The 15675-nt window shown below is 36.4% G+C and overlaps 2 protein-coding genes across 8 annotated transcripts; one reads left to right on the top strand and one right to left on the bottom strand.

The window, feature by feature from the left end:
* The first annotated feature begins 610 nt into the window (after nt 1-610).
* On the top strand, nt 611-3166 carry LOC140772574 (probable mediator of RNA polymerase II transcription subunit 26c). The gene is made up of 9 exons (XM_073114713.1): nt 611-1372; nt 1457-1525; nt 1611-1693; nt 1823-1896; nt 2017-2072; nt 2175-2208; nt 2295-2410; nt 2507-2600; nt 2775-3166. Exons 1-9 carry the CDS (start codon nt 1001-1003, stop codon nt 2873-2875), a joined length of 999 nt encoding a protein of 332 aa, XP_072970814.1. The 5' UTR covers nt 611-1000; the 3' UTR covers nt 2876-3166.
* A 3782-nt stretch (nt 3167-6948) lies between these two features.
* Nucleotides 6949-15619, bottom strand: LOC140771712 (protein SET DOMAIN GROUP 41). 7 transcript variants are annotated; one of them, XR_012106213.1, is made up of 7 exons: nt 15495-15615; nt 12862-14033; nt 12660-12693; nt 12468-12568; nt 11655-11753; nt 9854-10850; nt 6949-9461 (listed from the first exon to the last, which is right to left on the bottom strand). XR_012106213.1 is itself a non-coding variant. In XM_073113337.1 (7 exons), exons 3-7 carry the CDS (start codon nt 13669-13671, stop codon nt 9912-9914), a joined length of 1983 nt encoding a protein of 660 aa, XP_072969438.1. In that variant the 5' UTR covers nt 13672-14033; nt 14652-14725; nt 15495-15606; the 3' UTR covers nt 9634-9911. The 7 variants fall into 7 exon arrangements, 6 of the variants coding, with proteins under 6 accessions (XP_072969438.1, XP_072969440.1, XP_072969436.1 ...); XM_073113337.1 differs by lacking the exon at nt 6949-9461 and adding an exon at nt 14652-14725 and having other exon boundaries at nt 9634-10850; nt 15495-15606; XM_073113339.1 differs by lacking the exon at nt 6949-9461 and adding an exon at nt 14652-14725 and having other exon boundaries at nt 9634-10850; nt 12862-14000; nt 15495-15606.
* Between the last annotated feature and the right edge of the window lie 56 nt (nt 15620-15675).

Raw genomic sequence — 15675 nt, 5'->3', positions numbered from 1 at the left:
AGATAAGTTTTTTTTAGTTAAGACAAAATTGAATGGATAGCTAGAATTTTAAACTCAAATGAGGAGCATTTTAAAATAATGCAATATTTTTTTTATTTCTTTAGGATAAAATTAACAAAAGGTATGTTTAAGGGTATTTTAGATAAAATGTTTTGATAAAATTAAAGGTTATATAAGACATTTTACATATGTAACTAGATTAATTGATAAAATAATTAGGATTTAAGTATGTTCTTATTTCTTATCATTATAACCATTTGGTTAACTTATACTAATTCATTATTATTTTTATCTTTTACAAAAAAAATAGATAGCTAAGAGAGAAAAATAAAATACGACTAATTTATTCTTATAATTTAGAAAAGTGATCAATACTTTCGATTAAATGACCTAATTTTATTTAATCTCAATCAAGAAAAATTAATAATTTTTAGTGAATCATTTGCCTAAAGAGTATAGGGCTAAAATTTGTGTTTTTTAAAATTAAATGGAATATGCCAACTAGATGAGATTAATCAGGAGCAAAGAAAAAGACCACTAAATTCCTTTCTCTCCTCTTTCCCAGAAAGGAAGAGCAAAGAGGAGTCTCTCTCTCTCTCTCTCTCTCTGTGTGTGTGTGTGTGTGTGTGTGTGTGGAGAGAAGAGAAAAGGTCAGCTGTAAACTCTAGACAAATAAAATAGCAATAAAAATTCCATATTTCTTTCTTTTTCTTTTTTCCATCTATCATTCTGTGACATCTCTGAAACGTTTACTCCTCCTCTCTTCCCCTTCGCTGTTTCTCCCTTCCAACCAAAAGAAAAGGAGGAGGAGAAGAGTAGCTAAATTAAATATTAAATCCTGCCCAGATTAGGAAGGCGATTCCTTTGTCCTTTCATCCATCAAAGGTCGCTCCTTTCTTCAAATTTCCATCTTGGGTTTCGATCAAATGGTCCTCTGAAAGATCTATCGGCGAGAAATTTCTCACAGATCTGAGGGGAGGAGTGCGGGAATTGGTAAGGGATGGACCCGGAGGATCTGAACCGGATGCTCCGGAGCGCCGGCGTCGATCTCTGGGACCTGATCGAGACGGCGATCGACGTGGCGGTGCGGGACCACGCCGGTGAGCTCCGGATGCGGCGGGACGCCATCGTGGAGCGGCTCTACGCCGCAGAGCGATGCCGCAACTGCGAGCCGAATCGAGCTCTTGGGGATAAAGTTGAGGTGGCCAAGTCTAGGATTGGAGCAGAGCAGAAGGGGAGTAGTAGCGAACCGATGAATAGAGAGGAGGAGGAGGAGGAGGAGGAAGAAGAAGAAGACGAGGAAGAGGAGGAGACTGAATCGGAGCAGAGAAAAATCCTCGCCATCAAAGATTTCTTAGAAGACCCAGATCAGGTCCAAATCCTTCAATAAAACTTCTCAAGATCCAAATTTTATTCCGTTTCTGTAATCAAAATTCGAACTTTTTTGCTCTAATAGCCCGAGGATTCATTGATTAGTCTGCTCCAAAATCTCGCGGACATGGATATCACATTCAAAGCTCTCAAGGTACCAAATTTGACGCAAAAATTCCCCTTTCCTTTACGTTGGATTTTTTCTCATTTTGTTTTTCAAAAATCTATCTGGGATTTAGGAGACGGACATAGGAAAGCAAGTCAATTTGCTTCGGAAGAACCCATCCGGAGAAGTGCGGCGATTGGCGAAGCAACTCCTCAGGTGAAGATAAGAGAATTTAAATATTCTAAATAAAAGAACCCAAATTATAAATTTATTTTTTATTTATTTTAAAAAAAAAAGAGAAGATTTTATAGCAAAGCATCTGATTCCCCTCGTCTTCTACCTCAGGAAATGGAAAGATCTCGTCGACGAATGGGTGAAATCCAACTCCGCAAGCGACGCCGCCTCTCCAGCCATCATTAGTAACTCTTCCAGCCCCATTAATTTCTTTCCCTTTTCCAACCTAAAAAACTTAATTTTTTAAAGCTTTTGAGATCGAAAAAAGCTACTAAATTTTAATGCGAATGGTGTGGGAATGGCAGCTGATGGGGACTCGCCCCAGCAAATTCCAAGGAGAGACCACAACAATGGCCACCATGTACTTGTCTATTTCATCGTATTTTAATTTTATTTTCATTAATTTCCCATTATTAATGGCTCAAATTTTATTCTAACTTAATCATACTTGATGTCATTTTAGGTGCAGGAATTCGCCTACTCCCCCATTCCTCACAGTGAGTGACTAAAAGTTTCTGATACTTATACTATAATTAGTTTACTTATGTCACGTAATTAGTCCTGAGGTGTTGGGTCTAAGCAGAGACCGGCGTCATCTACGAGAGAAATGGGCCGGAATTACCCAAGCCCGGCCCACAAAGAGATGGCCCACCAACTAAGCCCAATCCACGTTCCACTCCACCCTCGGCTACTCCAGCTGTACTATTATGCTAATTTTCTTTTATTTTTTTTATTTATTTTTTGACCATTATTATTATTATTATTATTTAAATATATATATATATATATTGGCAGAAGGCGAAGGAGCAAAAGGATAATTTACTGGATGCCGATAGACTCGCTTCGGCTAGGAAACGTCTGCATGAAAATTACCAAGAAGCTCAAAATGGTCCGTGGCTTCTAACTTTCTATTTCCCCAACAAATGAAATAATATTTTATCTTTTTGTTGGGCCTTTCTGCATATAACCATAATTTTTTCTCTATTCTTCTAATATTTTGGAAATGGAGTGACTAATTTGTAAATTGTTTTTTGTTTAAATTTTGGTTGGATTTTTTAAATAGCGAAAAAGCAGAGGACCATACAAGTGATGGATATCCACGAGATTCCCAAGGCCAAGAATTCATTCGTTCGCAAGAGTGGGGTCCAGGCGAAGCACTGGTGAAAGTTAACCGGCAATGGCCGGTAACCGGCCAGTAACGTGACACGTCTCCGGTGTTGTAATCTTCTCTCAGTCTTACGTAAAAGGATGCAGTGCTATTCTTTCTTTTTTCTGATGGATTTTATAGTTATATATACTTATATATTACGGAGGGGAATTAAAACGTGGAGTGCTCTAGAGCTCTCCACGTGTCCAATCTCACTTAATTTTACCATCAACTTCTCTTTGTAACGCTCAACTAATTTATGGTTCTATTCTATTCTATGTATAACCGTTAGTTCTTTTTTTAATCAATTTTTTTTTTATATCAAATGATAAAAAAAAAAGTGTAAGATAAATAATTTGTCCATTAAAAGTAAGTCTGTGGTGGTAATCTTATATAGGTCAATATTATGAGTTCAATAATGACACTTTAAATTGCATGTGGAATATATTTAACATTGATGAATATGTTAGTTAGCTAAGTTAAGTCAGTAAGTATCTTTACATTGATGTAGCATGTGAATGATTAGAAAGAGAGATAGATATGTTATTTGGATGCATGTCGGCGTATTGATCTTGTATATCCGATATCGAATCTTATAAGCCCGTAAACCCTATCGGATTCGAACTCGTTGAGATAACATCATTAGGGCCATAAAATGTTCTTCTATGGGTTATGAGAAGATGGTTAGAAAAATAGTTTAATCCAATTTTATACACACTCTCTTCCATAATAATATTAAAAAATTATAATAACAATTTCTAAAATCTCCACCCTCTCCAACCAACAAATCCCTTTATATAAAAAAAAAGATACTCATCTTGAAAATCTAACTGTTATTGCCAACTTAACACCTACTCAGAAAATAATTATAAATTGGTATCTGGCAGCACCTCACAAGCAGCAACCATGATAGAGAAAAAAGATTCCAGTTACTCAATTATAGGCAATGGTCCAGAGAGCATCAGTCTACCCATGACTACAAGACTACAACTTCCCACCTTCCACTTCCAAAAGGAAATATTACTTTATGACCTAAAAATAAATACTAATATACCTCAATATCTATATATATGTAATGAGAGACTTTGAAGAAGAGAATACTAAGTAGTAGCAAATAGCTTAAGTTAATGATGGAAATGGCTGAGGAGAAAGGAAGAGGCGGCGGTGATAGCCGGCGCGGCGCCTGGATCGCCGGCTTAGCGGTGGCGTTAGCGCTTAAACGGGTCGGGTTTGTGGAGTTTGGTATTGGAGGGCTATTCGGAGCTCCGAAACACAGGTGCTGCTATCACCGTTCACCCTAAGTTTTTCTTTAAATTATTCTTCCTGTCTCAAAATTATTCCGAGAATATTTATACTCCTCTGTAATATTGTTATTGTCCCCTAAGTTGACCGAGTTAACTTACAAGGGTATTACGGTAAATGTAGTACTTTTAAATAATATAAAAATTACGGCATACGCATTAATGCCTACAATTTCGTTCAGAGAAAGAGATCTCTACCCACCAAGAGCTAATAATGAGAGAAGTAGTAGATAATCTAGTAAAGGCCTTCCCCACTGACTTCCTATCCGTGGTGGCCCACTCAGACATATCCACCCATACTTTGGGCCCCACTCCTGTTCCGGGTCCCATGGGCCATCCTACTGGGCTGGGCCCACCGGGCTGCCGTCTCCGTGGTCGGAGATGCCATGCACCCGATGATCCCGACCCGGGGGGTCGGGACGGGGGTTGCTAGGTATGTCGGCGAGAGGCGGCGGCGGGCCGTGTGGCTCCTCATTTAGCGAAGTTAGTTTGCTTGTTTCAATAAATGTTAGGGATAATTATTTTTAGACCACAGTTTAGATTAAGATGATTTTTGATAGTTTTAAGTTTAAGAGTTTGAGTGTAATTAACACATAATAAATTTTAACTCTATGCTTAAAGCATTTGTATATATTTACAACTTAGATAATTCTTAGAAATATTAAGTATTTGATATGAATATTTTATCAACTTTGAGCTTAAATTTAAATAAAATTTATATATTATTAATGATAGATTAATAATGAAATTACAAAAGATCAAAGAGGACTTTAGTATTTCGTATTCATTCCTTCGAATCTACGAATAAAAGTGAATATAAATTAAGTCTAAAATAAGTATTATGAAAATGAAAATTAAATAATAATGAGTTTAATATTATACTAGGAGATTGAATTAATGCATCATTTAGCATCTAAAGTAGTGTCCTGGGAGATCGACGTCTACTGTTCCAAAAGTAAACGATGGATAGTGAATTAATCTTAAAGGGATAGTGTCCAACACTAGATTAAGTTATACAAATTATTTTTATTAATAATCTATAATTTATTTACTTAATTTTAAATTAAATCTTTATGATTTTTAGAATAAGATTATACCGCCAACAATAACTACATCGAAACAATGGTCTTAGATTCTTTGGTAACGGATGCTAGTGAGGGGCATTTGACAGGTGTAGTGACGTGCATAATTAAACCTATGTGCATGCCTATCCAACTATGGTGACATGACTCCATCTCAAAAGGTAGAAGGTCAAAGACCCACTTAATTATTGAAGACAAGACCGCTAACGGATAAGTTCATGGTATTTCCTCCCTCAGAATTTTCTTTCTACCTTTTTTAACTTCAGTATTAGATTATATAAGGTCAAAGTCCCGTCCCATCGTTCTCCCATTCCTTCATCCTATTATTGCTTCAATTGAAACCGATCTCAATTTGGGAATTAGAATCTCTGAATTAAGACGTGATGAAGCGATGAGGACGATGAAAAGATGGGAGAGAATAAAATGATGAAAGAAGCCAAAAAAAAATTAAATATTATTATTTATTTATTTATATTCAAATTAAACTAGGTGTTAAATAATTTTTTTAAAATAAGTTGGATTATGAAATTCAAAAGGAAAAAACAAATATGAATTATAAAATAATAAAAATATATGATAAGATGTGAATCATAAAATAGATAAAATATATGATGTGATTTGTAAAATTTTCTACTTCACTTCATAAATTTAAAAGTTAGGAATATTTAGCAAAACAGACTCCAACAAGCTCTCTATCATCCTAGGTAGTTAATCGGCACACCCTCCATTGGTGCTAGAGGCGAAGACTCTCCCCTCCGTCGCTACCGCCTCCTCCTCCTCTCTCCTCGGGTAGGGTTGGATGTTAACTTTTTTTATCATCCTAACCAGCAATTTGAACATAAAAATCATCTTTGATTCTGTACACGGTACACGTGGATGGCTGTTATTCCCCGATCATGCAATCACTCTAATTATCGGGAGAAGAATTGGATTCTAGACATCCGATGGTAATTTGACGGCACTGATGATGAGTTTTTTTCTCTATCCAAAATCTCATCGTCCAAGATGTGAAGAGGTTTTAGTGGATATTTATAAAGCAAACATGTTGGGTTGTTTGAACCAAAAACTAAAACAAATTTTAATTTCACTTTGCAATACTATCAAACCCTTTTTACTATTCTACGAAATCCACAGATAATAGTAGATAAGGAACCTGTAGATCCAACAGCAATGATCCGTGAGACCGTTATGCATAACTGGATTGGATTAATTCTGCAAAATAAATAAATAAATCTTGATTTTTTTTTTTGATGTGCAAATTTCACGACCCAACAAGTTCAAAATTGTGGTTGTGTTTATTTTATTATTTTTTTATCCATACTTGTGGAAAAACTAGAATGTGCAATGCATAAAAAGGTATTAGTTATCAGTAAAGATGCAGTTGTTATATATGAGAAAATAGTGAGTAGTAGTTAAATAATATGTACAATTATAATCCTCCCCACCTAGGACATTTTAATGACATTAAAAAGCTTAAAAGAAACTCAAAAGAGAAACAACCTATGCCCATTAAATGGAGCATGGTGATTTCTTTGACCTACTTGTACACCAAAAATAGCTAACTTATTGATCATTGTGATGTTCCTTTAATTAAAACGATTCTGATGTTATACGTATATTCTTATTCTCCAAGGCTTACAGCAGCAAGGCATGGAGAGATATTAAGTGACAAAAAGAAGGAGAAAGCCTAATAGGATGTTGGGCCATGAGGTCCATAGTATCCACATGGAAAAAAAATATAAGCAGGCATAATTTAAAGCTGTGTAAAGCTGGAAGGCCCTGTTGGTTAACTGCCGATGGCAAAAAAAGAAAATGCCGTTAATATCAGAGAGCAAAAAATGTACAAGAGGATCAGGGAAAGCTCCTGATTTCCTTCCCGAATACAATTGTAACCCATAATCCTTTCTGAATTTGCAAGACAATTGACTTTTAGAAAAATATAGGAGACAGAGAAGGAAGAGAAGAGAAGGAAAGAAGGAAGAAATAATCCTCGTAGACCAAGGTGCATGGTGCACACCCTTCAATGCATCAACGAGCATAGAATCTGACTCAATAGAGAGGGCAGTGAAGCCCAAAAGGCGGAGACGGAGGCAGAGGAGGGCATCTCGGGGAGCAAGAGCAGCGGGAAATCTGCCAAAGTGGTTGTCAGCTATAATCAGAGAGCTTTACAGTAATCGCAAGATGAAGCTCGCCCCACCAAGTTTGTTGAGGCCTGAAAATGAGCCGTTAGTGTTGAGCTTCAAAATTACTAGCAGAGTGGGTTCCCAGTGGATGAATTCGTAGGTGAGTAAAAGAGTATGCTCACAGATTGGGGACACCGATCCGCAGGAGGTCTTTTTTTTTTTGGATAAAAATTCTCAGGAGTTGTTGAAGGCTAAAGCCAAATGTGCTAAAATGTCACCTCAATAAGAGAATAGAGAAGGCTCTTTGAGGAGAGGGAAGAGTCCCTCCTCTCTTCAAGAGTCAGTTCCTGTTCTCCTAGTTAGGTTGTCCCATGCCCAAGTTCCATGAAGTATGAAGCATGAAGCATGAAGCATGAAGCAGATATATTGGCCCAAAATTAGGAGGCGAGATTGCAATCGACAATTAGGTGTTCCATAGTCTCCTCTTGGAGGCCATAGATAGGGCAAGCCAGGCCAGAATCCAGTGCAATCGAGCTGAGTAGTGCACATAGGGAGGCAATTCTAACAAAGTTCAAAGTAGTGAACTTTTGCTATTATTTACACTCTACCTTACAGACATTTATTATTCGATCATTATATTTTACTTAAAATACCTAAGAAATACCTTATCATTAATTTTCTTAATAAACAATTACCATATGGATGAGTGAAATAACTATAAATGCAAAATAGTCTTAGTATGTTTAAATAAGTTTTTTAGGTTAAGGGCAAATGAGGGGGTATTTTAGGTTTTTAAACTTTTAACTTTTAGAAGTAACAAAATATTCTCTATCATTATGGTAAAACTAACTCAAAAAGTGTTTTTGAGGCAAAAAAGAAGAAGTGGTAATCTGATGATATATATCTAGAGTCTTTTTGCAGCTTAATTATATTTTAATGGATATGTAAATTATGTGCATTCTATTATAATAAATATGCATTGAGTATAGAAAATAGATAAACTCAATTTTCAAAAGCCTAATATTATCAATTGAAAAACAAAAGCAACTACAGTTAAATTGCAGAAGCTCCTAAATAATGTGGTAAGGTGTAGATAATAATAAAAGTAAAAAGTAGGGTCTTTACAATAAATTTCCCAGAAAGAAAAAGGATTCTGATGTGATCCTTGTACACTCTCTAGTGGTATGGGTTAGTAGTAAGGAATCCACATAGAAACAGTAATAGGCATGACCTCCTAAGCTTAAAGCAGCAAGAAGTGGGGAGAAAGTGGTGTATAATAAGGTCAAATTGGGCATAAAAGAGTCTAATATGATCTAAAGGCCATACGGGTCATACTAACTCCACATGAATCACATGAAAATATAATACTATAGGCAGGTAAATCTGGAAGCCACCTGCCCAAGTTATTCCTTCCGGATTGGCAAAAGTTACAATAACATGAGAAGATGGCCCGTACCTAGCAGAAGAGAGGTATTCTTTAAAAAAAACGGAAGGTCACTTATCTAATTTTACAGTATATGATTTATATTCTTAGATCCACCTTCCTACTTCTCTTCTCTGGATATTTAATAATGTGCTTACAAGAAAAAAGAAGAAGAAAAGTTGGTCTTAGTAACTTCAGTAGTGTCTGCTTGCTGTTATATCTTTATATAATCAATATTAAACATGAATAGAGGAGGTTTAGGTTAAGTAGCTTAACATCTGCGTAAAACTTTTAGTAAAAAAAAGCTATGAAAATATATGCTCAGAATTGAAGTTACTCTGAAGGTTAATGATCATGATATAGTGCTTCCTTTTCTTTTGAGAAAATATGATCATGATAAAATGCCTAGATACAAATACCAGGTTTTTGAACTGATCGCAAACAGGCGGGAATTTTATATTAATAACAGACATACCTGGAAATTGTTACCGTAAGTTCAGGGACAATGATTCAGAATATAAATTCCACTGTTTCATGCATTGATGATCAGGTTCAGAAGAACATCATGAGCTCATGCACTACACTTGTAGATTGAAAATCTGATTCTGTTTCAAATGCTTCACATAATTGCTAACTGTTGTGTTATACCTTGTTCTGAAACTTGATGACATCAGCTGCACATGTTTAATGCAAAGGTCAAGAAAGAGAAACCAATTCATCATAATAAACCCAAAAAATGATATGCTGTTCACCTCTATCCAAAGCAAATTATTAATCATCACAGGTATAGTCGTTAGACAGCAGGATTTACCAGCCACATCAAGGCCAAAAACAAGCAACTAGAAGTTAGAAACAATTTGATAGAGTCCCTCCTACCAACATGCCGGAAGTCGACAGTATTAGGCACACATGAACACCAATAGCATCTTTAAAAGAGATGTCCCAACAATTTGGATAAATATATTCCATGAGACTATACCATATATAGAAGGTAAATGTACCACTTGCCTCTACATGTAATCCAACAACATAAATATGAAGTGTTTCTGTTATACTAAAGCCCCACCTTTTGTAGTCAGAAATCCATTCACATTGCTTGAGCTGACAGAAAATTTATCATTCGATCAAACCTCTACCTTAAGCAAATCTCTAGCATGATCCACTAAATAGCACTGTGGGCCATAGCATATGCTTGCTAGATATCCACCATAGCTCAGTAAATGAATGGCTAGCTGATAAAGGCATTTCACTTTGTCCTCAAGGAAAACATCTGACTGGTAATCACATGCAAAACACTTGCATGTGGAAAAGGTGGTAGTACCTTCACCAAGAGAACACTGAGCTTGAAGCATTGCCATGTCAAGCCAACTTAAATCAAATGGATTCTTGATCTTCTCCAAGTATAAGAAACCTTCTATTAAAAAAGGCCAGCAATATAATAACATAGTAGAGATGCATCCAGCAAACTGCATAGACATTAACTTGAACTCAAACCAAGGCAGGGAACCTTTTCTTAAGTTGAACTCGTAACATGAAACTAAGTTGAAGCTTGAGTTTGACTCATATCTTTGTCCGCTTGATTGCCATGTTGAGCTTCGAACAAGATTTAATGTAGTTTCCCCAGCACTTACTAAAAAATGTGAGGTGACTGCTATAAAGGAAGATTCAGACAACAATAAGCGGTGTGTAGCACCTGCTAGCAGCAAAGAATAGGCTGCAGCAGCCCTGCTCATCTTGAAGGTTTTGTAATTGTTCTCAATGTGTAGGTCAGTAGAACATAATCCTTGAGCACGCAACCTATAGGCAGATGCCAGTGTCATGTAAGCCTTGAGAGAAAGGTAATGAAGGGGGTGCAATATGAATTGTCTTCCTGAAAGCTTATCTTTCTGCAAGTCTTCGTATTGTAAGCTTTGATAAAGCGTGCTTTCAAGCTTATCACAACATGCTTTAGGGTCATCATCTGATGCGTATTCAGCTATTGCTTGGTTTACAACATCAGCTAGCTCTTCACATACTACAGCTGCACTATTACTGTTTCCCAAATTCAAGTTCCTTTCATCAAACTGGGAAAAGATACTCAAACTTATTAGTTGTAAAATAATAGTTTAATGAGCAAGACTCCAATGAAGATAAGGTCATATTATTGTTGTCTAACCAAGAAGTATAAGGAACATAACTTTTTGAAAGATATTTAAATGCCTAAGATAAAAGCACCAGCTCAGAAATGATGTGAAGAAAAGCTATCAGAAATTTAATGTCTTGGATCAAGTCAGGAGATTACTGGCAAATGTGATATATTTGATATGAGTCATTCTATATTTCTCATGATTTTCAAGTCAAGTCTACTAAGATAATTAGCAGGAACAAAGTACTGAATGAAGACAACAAAGATACATCCATATGATTTATAAGTAATATATTTGATATCAGTCTTTCTAATGTTCATTTGAACTTGAATCACACAGTGTATCCTATTTAATCTAATACTTTATCACATGTTAACTCTTAGGCTTCAAACTCAGGACTAAAGTAATATCAATATATTACTTTATCACAAAATGGACAATAAAAATGTGGAAGAGATGCCCCTAACTTTATATCTTATGTCTTGCTAAATGCATGAATCTCAAAATCCTTTGACTAACTGCAACTTATAGGTCACTATGACACAACTTGTCCAAACAAGTAACTACGTTTTATATTTGCAAATAGCAATATCTCCTCTATCAGGATCTTAAGATGCAAAAGGATAGAGGGTAAGCACGTATCCAACCAAAATAGAAACGAAAAACTTAGAGCTTGAAGTTCTTGATAAATCCTGATTCATAAGTGGATAGAACACTATGCATGTGAGTTTAGGTTCTTACATTCAACATATAATCTATATATATTTCCGGTGACATGGTACAACGTTGACAGCAGCAAATGAATCTATAATTTGACCACAGATCAGACTGCCTTGCTGCCTGAAAGAGTAAACAGTGAGCTTCATGAGGAAACAAGAAGAATGAAAATAAGCATAAGACAACAGATTATACCATCAAGGACAACTTATTTAGGCCCAAGTCAATGGAACATATATATAATTGGAGATTTAATTGAATTGTCTACAGCATGCTAATGCTAACAGGCAAATACACATAGCTGAAAGAATTTACATATGACTCAATACATTCTTAGGAAGGAGCACACACAAATGATGGTGCAAAGCAAGAAAAGAAAACCTCACATAAACAAAAGGCACTAAGGTACTTGATACTTTAGCCAAAAACTGATGAATGTAGAAAATTCGTAATATCCATAACCAACTTAAGGTAAAAAATAAAAGATAAAAGGAGTGCAACACTCTAAATAAAAACCTGCTGAGGTAATCAACTTTATTTTGCCATTAAAGCTGATCGATTCGTCAGCTTTATGCAGTGATTATATGTTAGACAGTTGAAACTGCAACAACTTTCCATTCCTTTGTCCTGGAAAAGGCAATGCTTAGCTTTTAATCAATTAACTTCTGTCATAGTCTGGAAAGAGGAAGTCCATGTTCCATTTTTCAAATGCCAGATTCTTATGCTAAGGCCTATAACCAGATTCTTATGCTAGCATCAGATTTGTAGTACAAAATACATAAAAAAAATTTTTAAGGATGCTAATGCATAAGATCTTCAGAGGCACAAAAGGTATACCTTAGGCTGTAGAAGGTCAGTATATGTAATGCAAACCTCCTCCCCTTTCTTGACTTCCTTGATACTGCGTACTACAATTCTCGGGCCATAAGTAGAAAGTCCTAGGTAAGAAGCAAAACCAGTAACTACATTTGAATAATTCTATATAAATGGAAGACAGAAATATGACAGAACAGGAACAGAAACTTTTACCCTGAGAGAGACCAACGTCTTCATAGTTCCATACCTGCCATTGCAACCAATATCAATCTCCGTAAACCATTCTACAGAACAAATAATTTAAAATTAAAATTCTTACTTTTCTTCAGTACTTTATGTGAATGCACAGCTGACAGATGTACCATTAGAATGAATAACTATATCAGTGGAAGGTATTAGAACATATTCATCTTACCAAAGTTGGTGTCTCTCCCGTACTAGCAGGGGAAACCCAAAAGGAACCCAATTCACAAGGAAGGTGGTCTTTGCACCAGGAAGCTAGCTCGAATCTATAACAAGCATTAGGCAAGCAGCTATGATTGAACCACGAGAAGCAAGGCCCATATACTGCAAGCCCAAGGGCCCACTCCTCATTAATCTGCACTTCCACAGAATTAGTCATCACCGCCCACAATGCCACTTCCTCCACCATCACTGACCTATGATAACTTTGCTTCTCTTCTGCTCGTTTCCTCCTCCTAGCACAAGACATCAGTGATCCTGCTTCCCTTATCCTCTCAGCAACAACTCCTCCTTTTAGAACTTTCTTGAGATCACTCACTAGCAACCCACCTATCCGATTTGGTAGCTCAGTCCAAGGAGGAGAAGGGACATACCCTTGCACCTCAAAGAAATATAGGAGACGAAGTGCAGCACGGATATCGGCAGTATCATCGCCAAGGGAACATGTGGAGGGATACGTGAATTGGAGAAGGAAGTGGCATTCACCGGAAGAGGAGTGGATAACAGAGTCAGAAGCAAAGCAAGCAGCAGAGCAGTAACGAATTGAAGCTTTGCAAGTAGTACAAGAGATAGGGAAGATGGAGTTAAATGGTTCTTGATGATTGAGGGAATGTGCAGGGAAATGGGAAGGTAGCACTCGAAAACATGAGGAGCAGTGAGAATAGAGGAAAGAATCATGTAGAGCAGCAGCACAGGGATGAATAGATGGGGTGAGGTCTTGAGACATGCTTATGTTCTCACTTGCTCGCATCTCCATCGCCATACTAGTGTGCTCCTCCAATTCATATAATGTTATATCAACACGGAGGGTTTACAAATCTTAAGTAGCAGGTTGCCTCAGGGTGGCCACTTCATAAGTACTGTGGCCTTAGGTGCAATTGACCATGGGACATGGTGTCAACACAAGTTTCTCATTAACATGCTGAACCTAATCAATAATAAACAATATATCATCATGTCCTAGTTGGAATTTCTGTTGCTTCGTAATTCCGTTTTTCAAATTTCTTTCAAGTCAAAAGGAACTATCATCTCTCATATCTAAGTATCAAAGTTAAGGTCATGCCGCATCGAGAAGATTGACATTTCATCACTCTGTGGAATCAATTGAGTTGTCAGTTAAAAGCCCTGCAGGCATGAATAGCCGAATAAAGAAATTCAGAAGGCACCAAAGGACAATAGGAGGTAACATCTGAAACTAGATCTGAAAAATCAATATTATGTTGGATGCAGTTGCAATGCATCTCTAAAATTATATTGCTCAATTAAAAGGTTATCACAATAACGGATCCATTAAATACAAAGACATTCAACTCTTAATGCCAACTTGTAAAGTATTGTAACTAAATACCTGCTTGATGCAAAATTAGTAAGATATAAGACATAAGATTTTGTTTTTATTTTTGAGAAGACAATAGAAACAAATAATTGGGATCAAAATATTCACAACTGGGAGTGTCACACTATGGAAGCCTTAAATGGTCACAAATGATAAAAGAGCAAGAAAAAAAACTACAGGAACGAACATAAAAACCGTGTAATTCATGTGGAAATGAAAGACTTCCCAAATTAGAATTGTAGAAGATCTATTGGACCTTATCTTTTTCGACATCCTATCGATGAACTTCAGCAAGTGTTTAGTATTCTGATAACTTATTTGTATCAATAGAAACTGTGACCACCTGAAACCTGTTTTGAAATTTTCAGTGCTACTTCAATGATAAGTAATAAGTATAACACAAGTACCTGAAAAATCAAATCTGGATGGACACGAGAAGAATGGAAGAAGCACTACTCAATATATGTTCAGATGATGGATTCTATATGACATTAAAAGTTACATGAAATCAGCAACAATCATTCCTGGTGTCACCACTGATTTGTTTATTTGAATAAGACAAGAAGCTTCAACTGGGAAAGTAAGTACAAGTCATAAATTCAGATATGAAAACAATGTAAGTTGCAGACATAAGTGAAGAAAATAATTTGCTCATTTCCAGAGGTTGCTAACAATTTAAATATGTGGGAACTAATTATGAAGAATGAGACTTTCTCCCAAAATTCATAGAATCAACCACAAATCATATTGTACTAACCTGACAAGCAACCAAAAAACCAATTAAAAAAATACAACTTTTACAAAGCTCTTACCCTAGTCTCCAGCCCACCTACGAATGACAAAATAGCTCCCTATTTGGCACCCCCAATCAAATACCCACCCTAAGCCTAACAAAGTTACAAAAATCTAATCACATATAATTTTGGGTGCCAAAAGTCAAGTTCCGCCAAAGAGCCTAGGGTATCAACTTATCTACTAAATGCATGTCATAAATCCTAAGATCTGTCAAAAATAGACAATAAAATGTCAACTTCATCACAAGACACATAATTCGCAATCAAAGCAAGAAGAAGAAGAAGAAGAAGAAGAAGAAGAAAAAGAGCTCCCCCCAGATGCTAATAAAAAACTCAATTGAAAAAATTAGGAGCAGAGAGATGAGAAAGCAAAGGTAAGAAGAAATTAGAGTTACAAAAATAATACATAATAATGTAATAAATTGTTATCGACTACCTAGGAGAGAGGATATTTACCCACGGAGACGCGGAGAGAGCGCTCATCGAGAGGAGTCGGCAGTGGACGTGGGAGAGGAAAGGTCTTGGCTGTGTGCCTGGGTGAACTAACGTACTAAAGGGGGAAGAAAAGGAATACGGTGCCGTCTCCTTTCATTGCCGTCTTTGTATTGCAAAAGCTTGCAGACTTCTGCCGAGGCAC

The sequence above is a fragment of the Typha angustifolia genome, chromosome 12 (genome assembly GCF_048772165.1).
Source record: "Typha angustifolia cultivar Huaian chromosome 12, ASM4877216v1, whole genome shotgun sequence".
Lineage (NCBI taxonomy): Eukaryota > Viridiplantae > Streptophyta > Magnoliopsida > Poales > Typhaceae > Typha > Typha angustifolia.
Note: the sequence above shows the minus strand (reverse complement) of the source record. Positions and strands in the feature narration are given on the sequence as shown.